The 23,533-nt window shown below is 32.5% G+C and overlaps 2 protein-coding genes across 3 annotated transcripts in view; one reads left to right on the top strand and one right to left on the bottom strand.

Moving 5' to 3' along the window:
• The window catches only part of LOC143204166 (uncharacterized), a 243,729-nt gene that overhangs the window by 117,189 nt on the left and 103,007 nt on the right, over positions 1-23,533 (bottom strand). The window lies entirely within an intron of this gene.
• The window catches only part of LOC143204174 (dual specificity protein phosphatase 22), a 63,675-nt gene that overhangs the window by 11,756 nt on the left and 28,386 nt on the right, over positions 1-23,533 (top strand). The window contains exon 1 of one of the 2 annotated variants that reach the window (XM_076416654.1): positions 6,340-6,603. The exons of the other annotated variant lie outside the window; for it this stretch is intronic. Coding sequence (XP_076272769.1) covers positions 6,523-6,603 — 81 coding nt within the window. The 5' untranslated portion in view covers positions 6,340-6,522. Of the gene's footprint in view, positions 1-6,339; positions 6,604-23,533 lie in introns of those variants that run through there. 2 annotated transcript variants of the gene reach the window in all.

Raw genomic sequence — 23,533 nt, 5'->3', positions numbered from 1 at the left:
CTTTATATCTAACGAGACGGCGAGAAACATGTAGTTTATATTTAATTCCAATATTTTTTAATTCATATGCCAACTACTTAAAAACATGTACTCGATGAATTTGGATGATGGTTTATGTATCTGGTTATCCTAAGGGATTCATTACTCTATTTAAGAATTTTAATGTCATATCAAATGCTCGGAGAGATAACATTTTCATGGGCAACACTTGTTTGAACTAAAATAAATCTAACGTAAAGTATTTAGATTTTAGAGATGCAAAAGCTCTTGGAGATTGACCGATTCGGCTTATTATTACAGTAGATGCCACCTGTGTCACAAATCCCAAGTCCTTGAACTGCGCTCACTCTAAATGGATCCCGTTGAGATTTACAGTAGCAAGTGATCCGCTAGTAGTCATATTTTTTTGTTTCATACGGTTCATTACAGCGCATCATCCCGAGTGCTTAAAAACATGTACTTGCTGTATCTGGATGATGTTTTATGTATCTGTTTAGTCTAAGGCCATATGATTCATTATTCCATTTAAGAATTTTATTATATCAGATGCTCCAAGCGATAACATTTTTTTGACCAACACTGATTTTACACGAAATAAATCTTACGTAGCGTTTTGAATTCTCATACAAGGTAGGATGACTGACAGAGCCAATAATTTTTAAGATGCTAAAAATGCTAAAATTAAAAAGTTTCAGTTTGGTACTCACAAGTATGACAGCCAGCTTGGCTGGTGCAGTGGTAAAGGCGACAAGACGGTCCATCTACTGTTGCAATAGTCGCGGGTTCGAATCCATGGTCGCAAATTTATGTTTGTGATTGTTTAATATTTGTGAGTGTCCTAGGCAAGACTGTCAAATCCGACAAGGAAAATGATCCCGGTCACGCCAGTAACCAGGCTGAGTACGACCGGATGTCTTATGAGATGATTTCTAAGTCGGTCACTCGCCAGTCGGTAGGCTTAATGTCGAGGACCGTGGTTCGGAGCCCACGTTAAACTGTAAGTCCAGTTCAGATAAACCCTCGTTGGTAAAAGGAGACTTTAAAATATATAAGAAAAATAAAATTAAAAAAACAAGTCTGACAATTTTATTTATATTCGCAATTCGACCAAAAATTCATATCTTTTCTAGTTTTCTAGTGATAAAGAAAGGCAAGAATTTATAGCTGTTCGTTTTTTTTTATTATGCTCGTTTAAGTAGTTATTATAAACTGTTAATTTGTTGCTGTTGCAACATGATAAACACTTTGTTATCAGTGTTGAAATTTATGGTTGTTCATTTGAAAAGAAACTGTGGCGTGATTTCTATTCACTTATTATTGGTTCATTATTGGTAAATTTAGTTATATCTCTTAGCCTTTTAAGTGTGTCCGTTACTTGATCAGAAATAGGTTTTTCGAAAATAGTAGCTTATTCAGTTCGTTCAAATAATGTGTGTAAATATCTGATGTAAAGCTTCTTTTGATTTTATCAGCTCGTAATCTATTTTACCTTGCCGCAAGTGGATGGTACTTGTTTCATTTAATATTGTCGTAGTCGGTACCCTTTTCATATTCAGTCTCAATACGCCAATGTAATCAATGAAAGTGCAATTTTGAAGAAAATCGAAATGGTATTTTCGATCGATTTGTGTGGTAGTCATTTTACCTCCTTTGTACCATCGATTATAAATATTTTGAAAACAGTTGATTTATTAACTGTTAAGTTGTATGAGATTTTGAGCTGAGTTTTCTCAGTGGCGCTCTTTGTCATAGAAATTCACTATGAAGTCGGTACCTAGCCCAAACAATACAGAAATAATAATAAAATTTTGTGACATATACAAAAAATTAAAATACGAGAAAAACAAATCTAAATTCATATAACTGTGTGTGTTCGGTTGGGTTCTTTAAATTAAATTACCAACAAAAACAAATCTAATTGGTTGCTCGGTACCGACTTCCGAAAGTGATCAGTTAGTAGTAGTTAAAATAATATTGTAAATAGATAAATAGGTTTCGGTAGGTATTAAGCTAAATTGTGTGTATATAGTAGAATATAAAATACGTGTAGTAGATAGGTTAAATAAGGTTTTTGTTTATTTTTATTTAGTTATTACAACGATTATTATGTACATATTTTATATTAAAATGTTTTTTTTGTGTTAAAATTCTAAGTTTGATCATTTTTTTATTTTTAGTGAGTTCCTTATTTATTTTTTGAAGTCGGTTCAATTTTTTGTTAAAAATATTTCTATTATATTAATATTTTTATACCGTTATAACCAAAAGTGACAATTGCGATAACGGAGCATCATTACCACATGTTGGCAAAAGTGTATGATGGGTTTCAGTAGCAGATTCTCTTATTTGGGTTAAGTTAGGTTATTTAACAGTTGCTTACACTGATATTTTGAATTTTTACAAATATAAAACGCTGATAAAAATACACGCAATCATATAATTCGTGATATTAGGAAGATTCTAATTCGTTAGATATGGTGTTTAGTTTGAGCGATTAGTTCATACTGTCATCTAAAACTTTCTGTCGAATTTTTAGCAACAATTATACTTGCAATACGACATAAATTCATTTTTTTTTTTGGCCTGGAACCGGGTAGGGGAATCCTGTTACGGATACCTGGTCGGGAAGACCCCCAAGAATAAGCGAGTTGGACTGGTTATGTGGAGGCTGCCTCTGGGCTACCTACTAAACCCCACCCTATCAGCTGATCCAATGACCCTAACTGATACTTATTCAATATTCTTGAAAGCTATTCGATCACCAAGCTCTTCGCTGTCGGATTTCTTCTTAAGACCGAAAATGTTGTATTATAGATGGGTGAGTTCGCTGTAACAAGTTTTATAGGGAAAGAAAGAGCGATGTTTGGTGAATGTGTCGAGGGAGGTAAACATGGTCAAGTTACTAATAAAAATATATATTGAGAAACCCATTGTAGTGATTTATTGGTCTGCCTTTCGCCTTACTATTTTATATTCCCCTATGTTATTGTTAGCCCGTGCGACTTGCTGGAAATATCGACTAGATCGTGAATACATTTTTATTGCACAGTGATAAAAACACAAACCCTTTCGCGTCGAGTTTAATTTAATACAAACTCGTCAATAAATCAATCGTCAATAGATTCGATGTGAGTCGCGATGTCCCTGGAGGTTGAGCTGGAATATTTGACCCGGTTAAACACAACATATATTGAGGTCATCCGGGTTATCTCTAATAATTGAGACACATTTTATGTCTATTCGGATACATGAGATAGAAATTATGTTAATATAGTTAAGTTATATGTTATATTTATATGTTTCGTTAGATTATAAGGAGTGTGCAATTATTTTGAGGGATTTTAAACATATTTTATAACTAATTCCGCGACAAAACTTTAGCACACTGCACATTTTTCAGTGCAACTTAATTAAAAATTAATTTTTAGCTTTTAAAAACAGTTAGTCGTGGTATTTATGTAAACATTATAAAGAAACCGCTATTGTTTACTTATAGGTTCCAAATAAAATCCGGTCGCTCGAACGACGCGACAAAAGTTATACAGTTAACAGTTAAGTAAAACTATGGCTGCATTTTTATAGGTTTTTAACATAACTAATTGTTCATTATTGCTAAATTGTTTGCCCTTTGAGTGAGACAGCACGTGGTAACTTATCTCAACGATTTTCAATAACATTAAAAAAAGGAGGAGCGCGCTGGTGTTTTGAAAAATAGTCTTTAACGAGTTTCGCAATATGAACAGCGACATTGTCCCGCTGAAAAATATAATTCCCACCAGCACTTTATTTTCTATGTTTGGCAAAATTTGCGTTTAATTTAATATAACTGCCTTTCCTTCACCACCTATAGAAACCCAATACATAACCCAGGTGTACCCAGCAGACTTAAACAACATATACGAACAATTATTTAAATGCTCAGTCTCACTACCACCCACATGATCAGAAAGGTGGTCGGATCCATAAAACAAACCGAAAGAAACTATAGAGAAAACTCTGATTCAAAAGGCTTAGACCCAAAAATAAATAACATCACAAATACCACGCCCGAAAAATAAGAAGAATAATAGAAAGTATATACACTATATATTCATATAGACGTACATTTATGTTTTTTGATATTATACGGTCAATGTTTTGAAAAGTGATAACATACAGAATATCATAAATAATCAAAGAGAAAATAGAGACTTAACTATACAGGCAATTTTGGAGAAATGTTTCGCGATGTCCAATATCTAGATGACACTACTTTGAACTTATTACTTGTTTAAATCGGTATGTTAAAAGCCGCGAAAGCATTCGATTGCTTCATTTAATTTTTATGATACGTTTAGAAGTAAATAACATTGCTTTTAAGGCTTTTCTACGTTTTCGTTATTAAATTATAACCAAAATTAGATTTTTATAATGCACATTCGTTCTGAGAGGTATAATAGGGGGTACAGCAATGAAAATATTTAAAAAATACATAAGTCATGCAATACATGGTATGTATACAATTATATGCATATGTATATATATATATATATATATATATATATATATATATATATATATCACTACATAGTATAAAACAAAGTCGCCTTTTCTGTCCCTATATCCCTATGTGCGCTTAAATCTTTAAAACTACGCAACGGATTTTGATGCGGTTTTTTTCAATAGATAGAGTGATTCAAGAGGAAGGTTCATATGTATAATACATGCATAATATGCTAAGGCAACATTGCTAATTTTAGAGGTTTCTAACGTGATGTCGTAAATTAACCTATTTTTTTAGGCTTATTTAGCAATTAGCAAAAACGCTGCCTAACCCTACGAGTTAGATCAAATTAATGTACTACAGTATTGTACACCATAAAAAGGTCTACAAAAAAGTCCGCGATGGTATATGTTTATCTTTTAGGGATAACCCACATTAACTATTTTTATTGTTTACTTTTTACGTGAGAAAATGGCTTATTTACGAAGCTATTTTAAGCAATACGGCATTAATCCTTATCGAATTAAGTACCTTAAATATAGTGTGCAATTAATATAGATCAATATGGTTCCTTACAGCATGTAAATTAAACAAATATTTTCGGAGATATTTGTGTAATGTGTGAAATATAAGTGTGAAAAATGTGTAATGTAATAAAAATTGTATGAATTTAGATATTCCAAAGATAGCAGGAAATCTTCATAGTAAGTATAGGGTAAGAGGAATTGTTTTAGTCCAAATTTAATGCGTGCAGGCCAAGGGGAGTAATGAATGAACCAAAAATACTGGATCGATTTTAATCATGTTTTCATTGAGTGACATAGGCATATATATTTTATGCCCGTGCAAAGTCGGAGCGGGCCGCTATGTTTTTATATACAGCGTTCATATTTTTTCTGTAGTGTATTTAATTTAGTATCATTTAATTTAGTATATATATATATATATATATCTATTTTTCACCTACTAACAAATGGGAGACAGTTCTTAAAACATTAGCTAGAGTAAACCCAAAATATGTTCAAATGGAATAATGTCAAAATTATGAAGGTAAATGTGACTAGACTATAAGATGATTTGTATCGCAGTCAGTCAATATATGAAGAGTCAAAATTCATTGTATTTTAAAAATATGCTTATTAAAGCAACAAAAATATACAAGGGATTTATTTATTAAAAGAAATATACTTTAAAAAAATGTTATAAAATAAAGATATTTAACCGAGACAATTTCGAATGGATATTTGTTTTGGATCTATTGGAAATCATGGTAAAAAAATCAATGATTCAATTAAATTTGTCCAGTTTTGTGCATATCCTTAAATTGTGTAATTTATTTTATTCTTAGTTTTTGTCATATTAATAATATCAGTAATGATTTTTAGGATGAAATATTACAATTATTAAGTTAAGAATAGTAAGATATAAGAAAAGGAGAATATGGATGATAATAAATTCAATATAATAAAGCAAAAAGATAGAACTCTAAATTAAAGTAAGATTAAAGGCACTAAAGAAATGTTAAATGTTATATTGTTATAATAATTGCCGATCACAATACCAATCTGGATATTGGACGTTGCGAAATTTTTCTTCAGAGACACCTATTGAGTTTTATTTGTATTTACTCTATGCCCATAATGAAGCTTTTAATTAAAAATATATTTAAACTGAATTAACAGTCCTAGTATTATGTTACAACCCATCATATACATTTTTTCTTGGAAAATCAGATAAATCATTAAAACATTTATTGTTAGACAAATCATAGAATGTCTCAGATATAAATAATATTCTTCCACATCTTTATTTCCTTAAATACATTTATATTTCGTTGTATGGCAGGTTCCCTAACCATCTCGTTGACAGAAATATGTCAAAATAGTTGCAAAGAAGTGTTCTAAGGTCCAATACGTTAATAACAACTCGCGATAATATAATATTATTGTGATATCTTCGTCGACTGAACCTAATAATCGGCTTTGGTATTGACATTCAACCGGTGTGCTGTCCTTCATAACCTCTAAGTTATTCCGATAATGTTCTGTACGGAGATAGTTCTGGAGCAAGATAGCGTCGTCGTCCTTCCACCGAGAAAAAGTATTTTTGGCATGGGATTGGTAAGTAAAAGCGAGATTAAATGAATTTGAACCAGTGCCAGCTGTAGTAAATAAATAAATGGATACTTTCATTTTATTGATGTAGAGCTATAAAAAATAGTTTTACGCTGCGCAGGTAGAAAACTAGATGCTCATAATTTTGGTGACGAGCTAACTATGTCGATCACTCGATAGATGTCACTAGGTATATCAATAGGCATTATGGAAATTATTGTTTTTAAGTGGCACTTTTTTAAAGGCATGTTTGATGTTGTATTAGGCAATATAGGTTTTGACAGAAACAAATTGGAATCTTTGAAATATTTATTTACCATAACCTTAGAAAATGTATAAAGACTTTTACGAATGGGCTAATGGACTTTTACTAATACGGTTGCAAATACGAACTAACTGAATTATATAATCATTAATGAATATATAAACTGTTGTTTCTGATATACCATGGGACCATTCATAATCACGATCATCATTTTATTTTGGAAAATTTACAATTTTGAGATTTTAGCTCAAGAATTTTGATTGAGACTGTTATTTTGCTTAACCAATTTTACAGTGGGAATAGCCTTGCCAGCCGACTTGCGTTTTCCCACGCTTTGGAGAGGGTTCATCGTGTGTAGTCCACTTGGATGACTGTTGATTCGACTTTGGAGTGAAAGGAGGGAGCCATGTTTCATCCATTGTTACATATCGACGCAAAAACTCAGGTATTATTAGGCTTGATCATCTTCAAACACTGCTCCGAATCATCAACTCGTCGTTGTTTATGGTCAAAAGTGAGCCCACGCGGCACTCACTTTGTAGAGCTTTCTCAAACCGAAATAGTCCTGAATGATATGATGTACACATTCAGTTGATATATTTAGAGTGTCTGCTAATTCATTCAATTTCAATTTACGGCCATTCAAAATCATTTTGTGGATTTTTAAAATGGTTTCGTCAGTAACAACCTCTTTTGGGCGTCCACTACGTTCGTCTTCGGTGCTCATTTCACCACGTCTAAACTTAGCTTACCAATCCTTGATGGTTGATTTTCCTGGGACAGAGTCCGGAAACTCGGCATCAAGCCAACTTTTTTTGCTTCAACTGTATTTTTTCCCTTCAAAAAGCAATATTTTATCAACACGCGAAATTCCTTTTTATCCATTTTTTTCACTATAACAAAAGTGGCTTCACTCAAAATGCTATAATTCACAAATTAATGATCCGACAGCTATCAAATTTATACACGCATCTTTTGAGTGTTAGGGCTAACTAAAAAACATATGGATTTAATTATAGTAGCGCCATCTATGTGTCAGGCTGGGGACTTTTCAATTGAGCTGTTAAGAGGACTGCTCCCATGAGGTTTACGCCAAGGAAATAATGTATTTGTGTGGGTCTTTCATTTAGTGTTTCATAAAATCTAAAGTGAATTTATAAGATTTTCATTTTTGATGAAACTGTAGATTACTCTCCATTACACCCTCGACAAATTTGGATAATGTGCCTAGAAAGCTGATCGATCGATGTTTGATTGGTTCTTCTTTTTAGAACTATAGCATATCTCTGCAGAATACGTCCATATTCCAAGATGTTAATGCGCTATAATCGCCAGATGTCAACACAATTGAACTGTTATGGGGAGTTCTAGAGCAAATAGTGAAAAATAGATTTTCATCTCCAAGATTATTGAAGCACTTGGCAGATATTTTGGTACAAGTATGTGAAACATTCTATTGGAAACTACTCGAAATTCTATGAATATATTCCGCGAAGAATTGCAGTTACTTTAAAAGCAAATGATAGGTCAATAACTTACTAATAAGGAGGAATTGTGAGGAAGATTTTGAGTTTATCGGATAAATATTGGGTTGGAACTGTGCTCTATTAAGAGTGATATTTTTAGTGGCCTTTTTGTCTTCTTTGTCCAAACGGTGGAGATTTATTTGTGCTTCTTATACAACAATAGTAATGTCATTGATATTCAAGATACATGTATTATTATATATGATGATTGGCAGCAGTGATATTGGTCGATATCGTATTTTATAGTTAACGATTTACCTATTTTAGGAATCATACTAATTTTCGCAATATTTCGCTGCATAGGAATATATCGCAATATCAGTATAGTGTCAAATAGATGTTTAAGCTTCGTTATGCCCTTTCTTGGCAGTTCGAGGGAAACCCTCAAATTTCAAAGGCACGTACAATGTTTTCACTTCAAGTTTTTTATCTAAAATAATCAGATATTTGAGTATAATGTTATTGTTGAGCTGATGTGACGGGTAATTGGAAGTTTGCTTTTTAACAACTGTTTTTATGGTGTAATTATTAAAGCGTTTAACCCCCGGAAACGGAGGTCACGCGTTTAATTCCCGGCGGCGGCAATAACTTTTTGTTGATCTAGTTTAGTTAGAACATTTGTCAAATCACCTAGGCGGACACCGGGGCCTGAGGTGCTCCTTATTTTCAATCATTCTTTCTTTACTCCAATTTTTCCTCATACGGGTTGCACTTTTACTTGGCTCATCTATTGTAATATTAAATAAAATACCTGCGTAATATAGTGAGTAAATTGAATAAAAAAATGAAAAGCAAATTGAGTGAAAAACCCTAGGAAGAAAAGAATAAAATATTTGTAACAAAAAAATTGAACCGACTTCAAAAAATAACAAACTTTGATTTTTTTAACGCAAAAAAAAAACATTTTGAAATAAATTAAGTACATAATAATCGTTGTAATAAATAAATAGAAATAAACAAAAACCTTATTTAACCCATCGACTACAGGTATTTTATATTATACTATATAAACACAATTTAGCGTGTAGCGACCTTGAGGCATGTCGAATTTTACATAGTGGAATAACGTTCTACAAAATACCCAGAAATATAATCCCAGATGTTGAAAACGGGCGGGGTGCCAGCAGCGCCAACTAGAACCCGATAACGAATAGCTGGCAACCCCCGAGACGTTTATCTGGGATGATATTGAAGGGTATTTCTAATGATTCAGTAACCGACCATCGTTTGGTTTAGACGTGCCACCATCGACTGCCCAAGCCTTGTCTCCAGGTCACACCGCTGCCATCCGTTTTATCTATTTTATATTTTCCACATTTTTATATTACTCCAATAAATAACGGTCACATAGTGTAAACACCACAGTTTCATTTCGTTTTACCTCTATTCACCGAGCCATATCAATTACCCCAAAAACGTAATACCTACATAAACCTATATATGTATTTACAATATTATTTTAACTACTACCAACTGATCAGTTTGAAGTAGGTACCGAGTCCAAACAATACAAAAATAATAATATAATTTTGTGACATACACAATAAATTAAATTAGCATCAAAACAAATCTAAATTAATATAACTGGGTTCGGCACCGACTCACCGAAGTTTGATTATTTTTCAATTTTTAATGAGTTCCTTATATATTTTTTGAAGTCGGTCTTCGGGAAGTCAATTTTTTTGTTAAAAATATATTCGTCCATTTCGTTTAGAAGAAATTTTTTACTATCTGGAATTGTAAGCTACCTGTGAGAAGAATTTTTGAAGTTGTCAGATAAATATTGGGTTGGGTCTAGGTTTTTTACGAAGGGTCATCTACTTAATGAGGTCTTTTTTATACAAGCGGTGGAAAATTATTTGTACTTCCCAAGATACATGTATTTCAAACACAATCAAAAGTAGTTTGAACTTCATAACATACCACAAAAGAAACAAATATATTTGGTAGAAAATCATCGTATATACAAGAAATTCAATTATCTATATAAAAAAATAGTTGTGGAAGTTAAAGGATTCGGAAAGATATAACATTACTTTTATCCCCTTCTGGAGGTTCTGTATCTAAATACAATTAAACCCAACTTCTCGAGACGGCAACAAATAACGTTAAGATTTTATTGAATAACTGATTTCGAGAGCACTCTAAAGGTAGAGTTCGTTACGAAGGTAATCCTCTTCCGTCAGTCTGTTTTGAGGATTTCTGGGATTATTTATGTTAGGAGGCTTAAATCTTCGAATGGTTTTAACGAGACAATCGACAATTTTCTCCCTATTTAAGCGAACACCGGAAGTTTGTACGGATTCTTATCAGGAAACTTTGCAGAATATGTTTTAGTTAGAGCGATCAGAACAGTGAATTTTAAAGCTCTTTAATCTTTTTTATATTTTAATTGTTCTGATGTTGATAGAATTTATGTTGTTTTTATAAAATGTTAACATGATTTTATTTACCAACGTACTCAACCTTCTTATTTTTTTATCAAATAAATACATTTATACTGATGCATCTTTAACGTATTGATGTCACACATATTACATTTAATTACTAATTACAACTATCTAGTAATTTCTGCACAGTTTTTATACATAATTTAATTATATTAGTTCAAAGGGTTTCACCTCCTGGTAAGTACACTGTTGTTGAACAGTTGTAGTACTTCGACGTTTACGCAATATCTCAAGTTTTTTCACAAACCATTTAATTTCTTCGCTGACCTTCAGTACTCTTAAATCTTCGTGGATATCCTTATTTTTAGTTTGCTAAGTTTGGATGATGTTGACATGTTTTTTTTTGACCAAACCATATCATGGTTTAGTTCATAGGTCCAAGAGGGGCTTTAATTTTTTTCTGTAAACTTATTTGAAATTTCCAAAATTTGAACGACCTAACAGAAATATTTAGTTGCTCTTGCATTTTACACAGTACTAGCTGGCGTTATCGAGCACGTTGAAAACAATTCAATTTTGGAGATTGAGATCTTAAACAGCACTGGAACGAGTGCGGAGATTTTCCAGAATATGTTTTTGTTAGAGGGATTAGAACGGTGAATTTTTAAGCCCTTTTTTTTAAATTTTAATTGTTCTGATGTTAGAATTGATATGAGCTTTTAACATGTTATGGCGATTTGATTTACCAAAATACTCAGACTTCTATTTTTATTAAATACATACATTTATACTGATGCTTCTGTAACTTTTTGATGTCACATATGTTACATCTAGTTACTAACTACAATTATCTAGTAATTATTTGCACAGTGTTTATACATAATTTAATTATATTAGTTCAAAGGGTTTCACCTCCTGGTAAGTACACTGTTGTTGAACAGTTGTAGTACTTCGACGTTTACGCAATATCTCAAGTTTTTTCACAAACCATTTAATTTCTTCGCTGACCTTCAGTACTCTTAAATCTTCGTGGATATCCTTATTTTTAGTTTGCTAAGTTTGGATGATGTTGACATGTTTTTTTTTGACCAAACCATATCATGGTTTAGTTCATAGGTCCAAGAGGGGCTTTAATTTTTTTCTGTGAACTTATTTGAAATTTCCAAAATTTGAACGACCTAACAGAAATATTTAGTTGCTCTTGCATTTTACACAGTACTAGCTGGCGTTATCGAGCACGTTGAAAACAATTCAATTTTGGAGATTGAGATCTTAAACAGCACTGGAACGAGTGCGGAGATTTTCCAGAATATGTTTTTGTTAGAGGGATTAGAACGGTGAATTTTTAAGCTCTTTTTTTTAAATTTTAATTGTTCTGATGTTAGAATTGATATATTTGATTTACCAAAATACTCAGACTTCTATTTTTATTAAATACATACATTTATACTGATGCTTCTGTAACTTTTTGATGTCACATATGTTACATCTAGTTACTAACTACAATTATCTAGTAATTATTTGCACAGTGTTTATACATAATTTAATTATATTAGTTCAAAGGGTTTCACCTCCTGGTAAGTACACTGTTGTTGAACAGTTGTAGTACTTCGACGTTTACGCAATATCTCAAGTTTTTTCACAAACCATTTAATTTCTTCGCTGACCTTCAGTACTCTTAAATCTTCGTGGATATCCTTATTTTTAGTTTGCTAAGTTTGGATGATGTTGACATGTTTTTTTTTGACCAAACCATATCATGGTTTAGTTCATAGGTCCAAGAGGGGCTTTAATTTTTTTCTGTGAACTTATTTGAAATTTCCAAAATTTGAACGACCTAACAGAAATATTTAGTTGCTCTTGCAGTTTACACAGTACTAGCTGGCGTTATCGAGCACGTTGAAAACAATTCAATTTTGGAGATTGAGATCTTAAACAGCACTGGAACGAGTGCGGAGATTTTCCAGAATATGTTTTTATTAGAGCGATTAGAATGGTGAATTTTAAAGCTCTTTTTTTTAAATTTTAATTGTTCTGATGTTAGAATTGATATATTTGATTTACCAAAATACTCAGACTTCTATTTTTATTAAATAAATACATTTATACTGATGCTTCTGTAACTTTTTGATGTCACATATGTTACATCTAGTTACTAACTACAATTATCTAGTAATTATTTGCACAGTGTTTATACATAATTTAATTATATTAGTTCAAAGGGTTTCACCTCCTGGTAAGTACACTGTTTTTGAACAGTTGTAGTATTTCGACGTTTACGCAATATCTCAAGTTTTTTCACAAACCATTTAATTTCTTCGCCGACCTTCAGTACTCTTAAATCTTCGTGGATATCCTCATTTTTAATTTGCTAAGTTTGGATGATGTTGACATGTTTTTTTTTTGACCAAACCATATCATGGTTTAGTTCATAGGTCCAAAAGGGGCTTTAATTTTTTTCTGTGGACTTATTTGAAATTTCCAAAATTTGAACGGCCTAACAGAAATATTTAGTTGCTCTTGCAGTTTACACAGTACTAGCTTGCGTTATCGAGAATGTTGAAAACAATTCACTATTGGGGATTGAGATTTTAAACAGCACTGGGACGAGTACGGAGCTTTTCCAGAATATATTTTTGTTAGAGCGATTAGAACGGTGAATTTTAAAGCTTTTCAATTTTTTTAAAATTTTAATTGATCTGATTTTAGAATAGATATATTTTATTTACCAAAATACTCAGACTTCTATTTTTATTAAATAAATACATTTACACTGATGCACATCTAATTACTAACTACAATTATCTAGTGATTATTTGCACAGTGTTTATACATAATTTAATTATATTAGTTCAAAGGATTTCAACATCCGGTTAAGTACACTTTTGCTGAGCAGTTGTAGTACTTCGACCTTTTTATGTTTACACAATCTCTCTTGATGTTTTTTTTTGCAAACCATTTAATCTCTTCGCTGACCCTTGGTACTTTTAAATCCTTGTGGCTATATTCATTTCTAATTTGTTAAGTCTGGATCATGTTGATATTGATTTGTTTTTTGGCCAGACCCATAGTTCATAGGTCCAAAAGGGGCTTTAAAATGTGTTTATATAAAAACAACCTATTGTTTAGTGATAATTCGGATTTTCATCCAAGAAATCACCAGTTTTTGAGCCTTATACAAACTATTGCTTAGTTTTAGCGTTAGTTTTGTTTCTTCATCTCCTTCAATTATGAAGTGTTTTCCTAAATCCGGAATATTTCGAAATCTACTCAAATGACGACGCTTTTGATTCAGATTTATGGTAATGGATCTACTGTTATGCTTCTTTCATTGTTAAAATCTGTTTAATACAATAAATATCTTTTATCTTTCGCATAAACTCTTGTAACTTTTAAACCAATAGTTGGAAGGACACGGCATTTTTATATGTATCATTTAAAGTCTAGTACTACCGAAAAACCATATGGGTATGTTAACATAGAATACGTCAGAGCAGATTTATATATTATATGTTTAAATACTTTATTTTAGGACTATGCAAAGTAATAAATTTCACTTCCCACTACATATTTTTTGATAATATTACATGTTCGTAACTTCTTAGATATCAACGTTGTATACTAGATGTAGTTAATAATTCTTAATATCTTCTGGAGGATGTGTAAAAAGTAAATCATTCCTAATAATTTTATTCATCAAGTCATTTTTCGCCATGTGACATCCTACGAAATGTGATCGAAGTTATTCGGTCGTTATTTCTCTTTTAAGTGGAAAAACTAATTTTGAATCGTTTAAGCCAAATCATACAGGCATATTCTGTAAGACCATTGTCATTATAAGTTTCCAAAGTATAGCAGCATTTGAAAATTCGTTTAAAAACAAAATAGCATAACATTATGAATTGATCCCTTTAGTTTTAGGACTAGCGCTCTATATGACATTGAAATATAACATAATGGCTGTAAAAGTCACGGGCATAACAAAGACAACGTCATCAAGAGCGACACATTTCATCGTCATCAGGCATCATTTCAGTGCCGTTTTAACATTTCATTACAACTTTTGTAGAACAATTTATATTTTCCCTCAAAATAGGTCTATCATCAGTTGCTGTCCACTCAGATGACCACCGCTTTGACTTCGGAGTGAAGTGGTGGATCCATGTTTCATCCATTGTCACATATCGACGCAAAAATTCTGGTTCGTTACTTTTAAACATGGTCAGAGATCGCTCAGGATCATCAACGCGTTCTTGTTTTTGGCCAACAGTGAGCAAACGTGGGACATATTTTGAACAGAGCTTTTTCATAAGCAAATGTAATATAAATGCTCATGCAATTAAAAACCAACACTTTCTTTTGATATCTTTACGATGTTAGCTAACTCTCGTAACTTCACTTTTCGATCAATCAAAACAATTTTGTGCGTTTTTTAATGATTTCTGGTGTTACCTGGATTTCTGTGCCTATAGCGTTCTGCATTATGGGTGTCTCTACGGCTACGTTTGAACTCAGCAAATCAACGTTTTATTGTAGTTTTTTACTGGTCCTTAAGGCAGTTTTCAAGCCATTGCTTCGCGTGAACAGTATTTTTTGCCATCAAGAAGTGTAAAATTTAAACACGAAATTGTTTTTGACCCATTGTTTTGAAAATACCAAATGTATAGTCACTCTTAGCCCAATAACTCACGAACTTATGAGTAGAATATCATGAAATTTTAACTAGCTAAAGCTATGTATTAGATCCGGGACATTTTTGAGTCCATTTTTTGTTAATTATATAATATATTTAAGTACTTATGCATTTTATTTGATAATGTTGAGATGATTTACTATTTAAATAGCAGAAAGGTATATTATCCTCAACATTGGTTAATTTGATTTTCTTATATACAGATTATACTGAAACAAATTTGTAAAAAAGGCCGGCCCTACGGCTAGATAATAGATGTAATCTGGGTTTTATCGATCCCGAAAAAGCATTCGACCATAATTAGATCAGTAGCAGGAGCAGGTTAGCAGGTTTTAGGGAAAGTAGACCGAGAAAACAAAACAATTAAAGTAATTAGTAATATCTCTATTACATATTTTGTATCTGGGGAAAAAGCTTGTGACGTTTTCTTACTAAAATTAGATTATAAGCTAAATATAAATTATTCTAAATCTACAGTCTGTATATGTCCATTAAATTTTTCGGATGGTAGTAAACGTTTTATTCTACGCATTTCGCTCTTTTCACTTACATATAGCAGAGTGGCAAGTCCATTGGCATACATTGTACACCAAGTACTTAACGCTAATAGTTTGAATTATACTCGTTATGGGACCATGCTGTAACTTCGTCAGAAACGTAGTATGGAGCATCGGCTATAGCACACAACACTTGTTTTGGTACCGTTGAATAAATACTATATTTTACTTTTTAAAGTACTCCATCGTTGGATTCCGTAGAAAAAAGATAAATTTATTCCCAAGATATTTAACATTATCTACCTGGGACTGTTGACGATTACTGATATTCACTGGTGGCCATACTACGCAAGGCTATACAAGTAGGTGTTGTTTCATTGGCTTGACTACGCCAAGTATGTTTGGAGTCTCCTTTATAATATAATAGTAATAATTCAGTTGATAAATCAGCAGCACATAGGAGATTTAAGCCCGGACCCACTATACTTCTTTGTGAAACTCCTAAATATATTGGATAGAGTCCAGTGAGTTCATAGTCTTGTTTCATATTAGATAGTTTCTCTAAGTCTGTAAGGTAAGGTTTGAGTGGCTCAAAGTGTGTATGAGAAAAGCATGTTCAGTTTAACCTGCAGCCTCATGTATTATACTTTATCAAAATCTTAAGATATATCCAAGAATGCGAACGAGCAATGTGTTTTGGTATTTAGGTCTATACAAGTTTACCAATTGTTGGATAGTTTTGTGTTTATGAGAAATGATGTTTAGGAATAATATTTCAATTGCTGTATCAAGCATCTTGATGTATCTTTTGAGTTAAAAACACTTTTGAGGGTACAGCCACTAAACTTAAGTTTAGGCCAGTATGAGGTGACCTCTTTAGTTTTTTAGCTACTTTTCAAATGATAGGGACGTAATTTATTCGAAACACTACAATAAATATAAATTTTTCTTTCTAGTGGTTCTTGGTTGAATTTTTCCAGTTGTTAAATCATATATCGCATAGAACATTTTTACGCTTAATTTCCTATATTATTATTTGTTTATTCATAAGATATATTTAAATAGGGAATTTAGAGAGTCCCTAATTTTCCTTTCTTCATCTGTAGATATCTCACACGGGAAGCATTTAAATACAATTTTCAGATGATTAGAGAAAATTTAAGTCTTTCCTTTATGATTCTTAGTGCCATTGTTTTTAATTTCTCGACAATGCTTCATCATTTTTTGGTTAGAGCCATTATGAAAGACTTTCGAGGTTGCTGTTGGAAAAACCGACTGACGTTTTTTTTTTAAATATACTTCGTTTGAAATCAGCTTTATTCCATTGAGAGTATTCTGCAGAGATTAGAGCGAATGGTGGTCTGAGGGTGCCATAAAACTTTCAACGGCACTGGCCATTAAAAATGTATGTGAACAGCTTTCCTTTCCTTTTCCCTTTATTTAATTTTGGCCGTTTTCTTTCAATTTCTTGGCGTAATATCTTGGTTTCATAAATGCTTGTGATGGCTCACAATCATTTGTCTATAATCTTCAATCAAAATTCTAGGTATCAATTGCAGATGTTTCAACAGCGTACTGCTCAACTGCACAGGAACTCATTTAAGCTTTTTTGTAGCCAGATTTGTGTAAATGACTCAAAAAGATTTATTGTCAATCTCCAGCTCTCTATCAAATAACCGTCCATAACCCAGTTTTTTTTTGTTTTTTTCTAGTTGTATCATAACAACTTTCCAACCACTGTATCTATTTCTATTTTCCATTGCCGCAATTAGTAGTAAGGTTCAAAGTTATCTTTCCAATGAGAATCGCTGTTAAAAGAGATGGTATCGCAGAAATTTGTATTGCTTAAGTTCTTTCTAGTTAATACCGTCTATAGCTCAAAATGCTACGAATAGTTTCTTAAAGCCATTTCAATAATTATATACATAAGTTTTAATAATAATAAACATATTATAGCATTTTAATTACAAGGGCGGTTGAGAAGTAAGGATTATTTCAAATATTCGGTTATTAATAAATACGGTCTTACAATTTACGGAGGGGAAATATTATTGAAGTATATATGCTCAATTTATATTTTGGATCCACCGAAGGGCTGCGATTGCGAAACTCTTTATAATGTATCATAAAATGTGATAGAAGCAACTCTGAATTTTAGTACATTTTGGCCCAGACATATAACAAAATTCTAATATAAATAAAATGAAACAAAAATTTTATGCATTATAATATATTTTAATATTATAGCACATCTAATGTGTATATTATCGAAGAACTTTCAAGAACTTTCATCACTGCGTTCTCCTTAATGCACTTGCCATATCTGCATAAGTATGCATATCTGCATAGTATTATTTCTCTTCTCATACATTTTAACCAAACGTTCATGTATATTCTGAACAATAACACACGTGATCATCAAGCTTTCACACTCTATAATACAATTTCCTACAACTAAAGTATATTAATTGTATATTGACCTTTAGTTGTTTCCTATTTCATCACTCTGTCTTGGTAATCGTCAGCATTGGATCATAAACCAACATTCATTAAGTGTTATTCAATCACTGTCACTTTCAGAAAAAATAATCAATTTAATAAGTAAGCTGTTTTTTTGCAATCTATAAAAGCTTTCTCAAGATTCTATCATTTGTCACTTTCTTCTTCAAAATGGTTTAGTTGAGGTTAGTTTAAGTTCCCTAACCAGCACTATCGCCAGATCTCAACAAAATGAACCGTTATGACGACTTATAAAGCAGAAAGTGAGTAGATATCTATCTCCAATATTATTGAAGCAATTGGGGGACGTTTTGTTACAGGATTGGATTTGAAACATTTTTGTTCTAAAAGCAAATGGTCGCTCAACATTTTATTAATTAATAAAAATTAGGAATATGACAGGTGCTTATTTTACTTTTTCCATCCCCTGTAGGTGAGTGGAAGGAATAGAATAGAAAATTGTCTAAAATATCATGTGATTTAACTTTGCAGCAATGGACTAATATTGAAATGTAAGATTTGGGATAAGGAAATACAAATTATAGGTGTACAAAACCAGAAATATCGACACAGCCTCGTTATTATCATTTGAATGACATTGAAGAACTTTTATTGAAATTGTTTAATTTACAATATTTCATTGGGCAATTCTTGCATATGTGTGGTCCCGTATTTATTGTTTCTTTTTCCGTCTTACAGTCTATGGGCAAATATTACCAAAGAATTTTGTAAAGAGTTCGATCAATACTAGTTTACCACCACCTACTTCTTTCTTTACCTTTACCTTTTTTATCTGTACAACCCTCTTTCACACTGATTGAGCCTTATACCTTTTTCGAATAATCTTATTCAAAATAATTCAAGAAGGATCTGTTATAGATTGTGTGCATGGAAATATCTATTTCTTTTTCTAATGGTTGGTTTAACCAGATTCGTATAGGGAAATGTCTTTATATATATAATTCTTCTGCCAGTGTGTGTGTCACTAAACTCCTCCTAAACGGTCGGAGCGATTTTGATAAATGTTTTTGTGCGTATTTATGTGGATTCGAGAATGATTTGAATTCACAACCGGAGTCGATAGGTGGCACTACGACAGATTTTCAGGACATTCTAAAAATCTTTTAAACATTTTCCATTATAAAAATATACTAGATCACAAACAAAGTTACTAATTGAATGTTATTGTGATCATTATATAGCATATGATTTATTGTTAAAACACATTATTCTATTGAAATAAATGCCAATGTTCGAGCAAGACAACGTCTTTGGGTCGGTTAGTCTATTTAGAAATTAAACATTTTTGTTAGCTTGCTACTCGTAGCCTATCATCCCTAAGGCCAGTCAGTAAAATATAGATATAGCAAAATAGTAAATAAATATAGTAAAATAAGATAAAACCGATTTCAGTGCATAATTAAAGTTGAAAATATAATATTTATAGTAAGTACTAATACGAAGAATGCTTTATCTTTTAAAACTATCTACAAATTGATTCAAGTTTTAGTTTTTTTATTTCATTGAGTAATATTCTGTTAAGCTGTATTCAGGCAAGTTGACAAAGTGAGTTCAAGAGCATTCCATCATTGCAGCACTTTCGAGATTTCTGGGCAAAAAATTAAATAAAATAATTTTTACAAGTCTCTCTCAATGCAAATTATACAGAGACCCGAGTAAATAATAAGCGGACAGCGCTAGGTCTTGGCTATACAATATATGCACCAAAACTTCACGTTTTTCAGTTCTGGTCTTCTTTTCGTCAGCTTCAGTCCCATTAGTTGATGACAATAAAGAATTAATGACACCCTTCGTAACCATTCGATTAACAAATGGTTGGTTTGTGCACCACAGAATCTACGATTTGCCCGTGTTCACTGTTGAAACGTCAAAAAAGCAAAATTAACATTCGAATGTGGACAATTGACGTTAACTTTACACTTGGAACGTTCTATAGACTGTTACGTTTGAGCTATAGTATAGTTTCCAACCGTAAAACGTTACCACGTTCTTTAACTTCGATGTAAAATACACCATTCTTAAGTATTTGAGACCATTCACAACATTTTTCTAGTTATCTATGCGTCTCAGTTACTGTTTTCGTTGTTGCTGTTAGATTAAAAATATAAATCAAGACTTTCTCCCAAATGGTGCTTTTTTTGCTTAAAAATTTGACATTCTTTCAAGAAATCGACTAATATTCGAAGGTTATGCTGTTGACAGATGTTCCATATTGCGATATGACGTCTTGCATTAGCCGATTTTAACCGTAATTTATTAGTGACGTCTTTTTTTCTCGAACGACTTAGACTTATTATATTTTTATTCGCTGGATTATTGAATTATATTTACTATTGTACGAAAAACGTATTACTATGTAGTATTATTTGTATAGCCGGGCCATATGGCTCAGAAATTGATTGACGGTATCAATATAATCTAAAGTTAGAGAGTAAATTAGTTGAAGTATTCGAGATCATTAGTAAAGGAGAAGGCAGCCGAAGTAAACAGCTCGATTAGCCAAGCTGCGGCACAGCTCCACCGAGTGAAGGGAATATTACCATCAAGACAAACATCGAGATTTTCCTAATGTTATTTTTCTATGTCCTCCAGAGTTGGATACTGTCCAAATCAAGCATCGACGAGCTTGAAGTATTAATGAAATATTGTTTGTGTAAGTGTGGAGTAGTAGAGTAGTTTCATGTATAAGAGAAATCTTTAAATAAATGTGGATCGGTCGGAATGTGTGGCTGTCGATACAATGTCAGAAATCTGAAATGTACTGAAAACACATACATATATGAAAACACTGCTTGAATAAAAACTTGTTTATGTTGATATTAAAATGATACATGTGATCGACGGGTGAATGGACAGAATATTAGATTAGGTAAAGGAAGTACGGAAGCGCTACGGAAGTGGTACAGTTACAAGGGGATAGAGAAAAAAAAGAGAGAGACGTAGTCGTGATAACCTTTTAATGCCGGGAACCGCATGGTACCAATCCACCAGTGTTGCCAACAGTTGAACTTGATGTAAGTGAACACGTGGTGGCCTAAATGGTTGTAGTGCTGCCGTGGAACGTACCTCCATGTGGTGCAGGTTCCTGAATGCTCCCGCAATCACGCAGTCAATCGCCCAGGGACTGTGAGGTGGGGATCCAACCTTAGTCAGGAGTTTTACAGGATCAGCTCCTATCGAAGAAGTAGCAGGACGTTGTTCGTCTTGGGGCGTTCCGATTTACTTTATGGTGTATAATGATGATGGGCTTTTGTGGTCTTCGCCCATCGCGCTAGTCTCATGAGATAACATCGACCATGTGATGGTGAAGGTTTCTACGCGCTATTTCCTCTTTTCGCTTCCTTTTTCAAGGTAGTCAATGAAAATGATCCTATGCGCATCCTAAAATACAGACGCCATAACCTTGCCAGTCGACTGTTGCGTTTTCCCACGCTTTGGAGCGGGTTCATCGTGTGCTGTCGACTCGTCGATTGGACTTCGGAGTGAAATGATGGAGCCCTATTTCATCTATTGTCACATATCGACGCAAAAACTCGGGTTTATTACACTTGATCATCTTCAAACACTGCTCTCAATCATCAACTCGTCGTTATTTTTTTGGTCAAAAGTGAGTTTGCGCGGCATCCACTTTGCACGGAATTTTCTCATTACCAAATATTCGTGAATGATATGATGTACACGTTCAGTTGATATCTTTAGAGTGTAAACTATTTCATTCAATTTCAATTTACGGTCATTCAAAATCATTTTGTGTATTTTTTTAAAGTTTTCGTCGGTAACAACCTCTTTTGGGCGTCCACTACGTTCACCATCTTTGATATTTCATCATTTATAATTTCATCAGGTCTAAACGTAGCATACCAATACTTGATGGTTGATTATCCTTGGCCAGTGTCCAGAAACTCGGAATCAAACCAATTTTTTGCTACAACTGTATTTTTTCCCTTCAAAAAGCAATCTTTTATCAACACGCGAAATTCCTTTTTATCAATTTTTTTCACAATAACAAAAGTTGCTTCACTCAAAATGATATAATTCACGAACTAATGATCCGACAGCCGTCAAATTTATACACGCATTTTTTGAGAGTTAGGGTTAACTAAAAAACATATGGATTTAATTCTACTACCGTCATCTATGTTTTAGGGCGGGGGATTTTTTAACTAACCTGCTAATATGATGCTATAAGTATTCAGAACTACCAGATTGCCTGCTGTTGTGAATCTTTTATTTATTGGTTATACTTTTATTTTATTGACAAGAACTTTTACTTATATATTTATTTAATTATGGTACCTGTAAAAGGGAGGAACTGTTACAATTCTAAAAGTTACAAGACCAATCAAACCATCTCATTTAAACGCTTATCTAGTTAATCCTTCTGTATGGCTCCAGACTTTGACACAGTTACAATAAAATATCGGTAAGCTTGTGGCCTCTCAGATGTGATACTTAAGGCAAATTCTAGGTATTTCTTTCTGAGAAAGTATTGAACGTTTAGGATTAGGCAATCAATCAGGCAGTTAAGTAACAAATTCGAAGACTCAGATTACAATTATAGATATAATTGTTATTATAATCTTTTATTATAATTTAAATATATAAAATTACATAATTTTGATTATTTATAACTTTAAAATATATGTTCATTCCTCTATATTTTTAATTTTTCTGAGAACTGTACATGCCTTTGTGATTTCACCTACACAAAGACTTCAGTTGACTTTTTGCTTAAAATGTTACCGACATCCAGTATGTGTGAATACTGGTGACAATGACATTTTGAATAAAATAGACGAGATGCGCTCAATATATGCAAGTTCGAACGAACTTCAGAAATGCTCGTTTAATATTCATCCACTTTGAATTTCGGGGGAATTGTACGAAATCAAAGGTCGTTCCTGTGTTGGGGATCATTTGGGTTGGCGGAGAAACTATATTTCAATAGCCGCCATCCAATTAGTGCCGTGTCAACCGATGCGAATATGGAAATCGTTATTTCGCGCAAGTAGACATGGAAAATGAAAGGCAAATATTATTTTTTC

Source organism: Rhynchophorus ferrugineus, unplaced genomic scaffold (genome assembly GCF_030347505.1).
Source record: "Rhynchophorus ferrugineus isolate W39M unplaced genomic scaffold, kcgeb_rfMv2 rfM10, whole genome shotgun sequence".
Lineage (NCBI taxonomy): Eukaryota > Metazoa > Arthropoda > Insecta > Coleoptera > Curculionidae > Rhynchophorus > Rhynchophorus ferrugineus.
The sequence above is the reverse complement of the archived record's forward strand: the minus strand, read 5'-3'. Positions and strand labels throughout refer to the sequence as shown.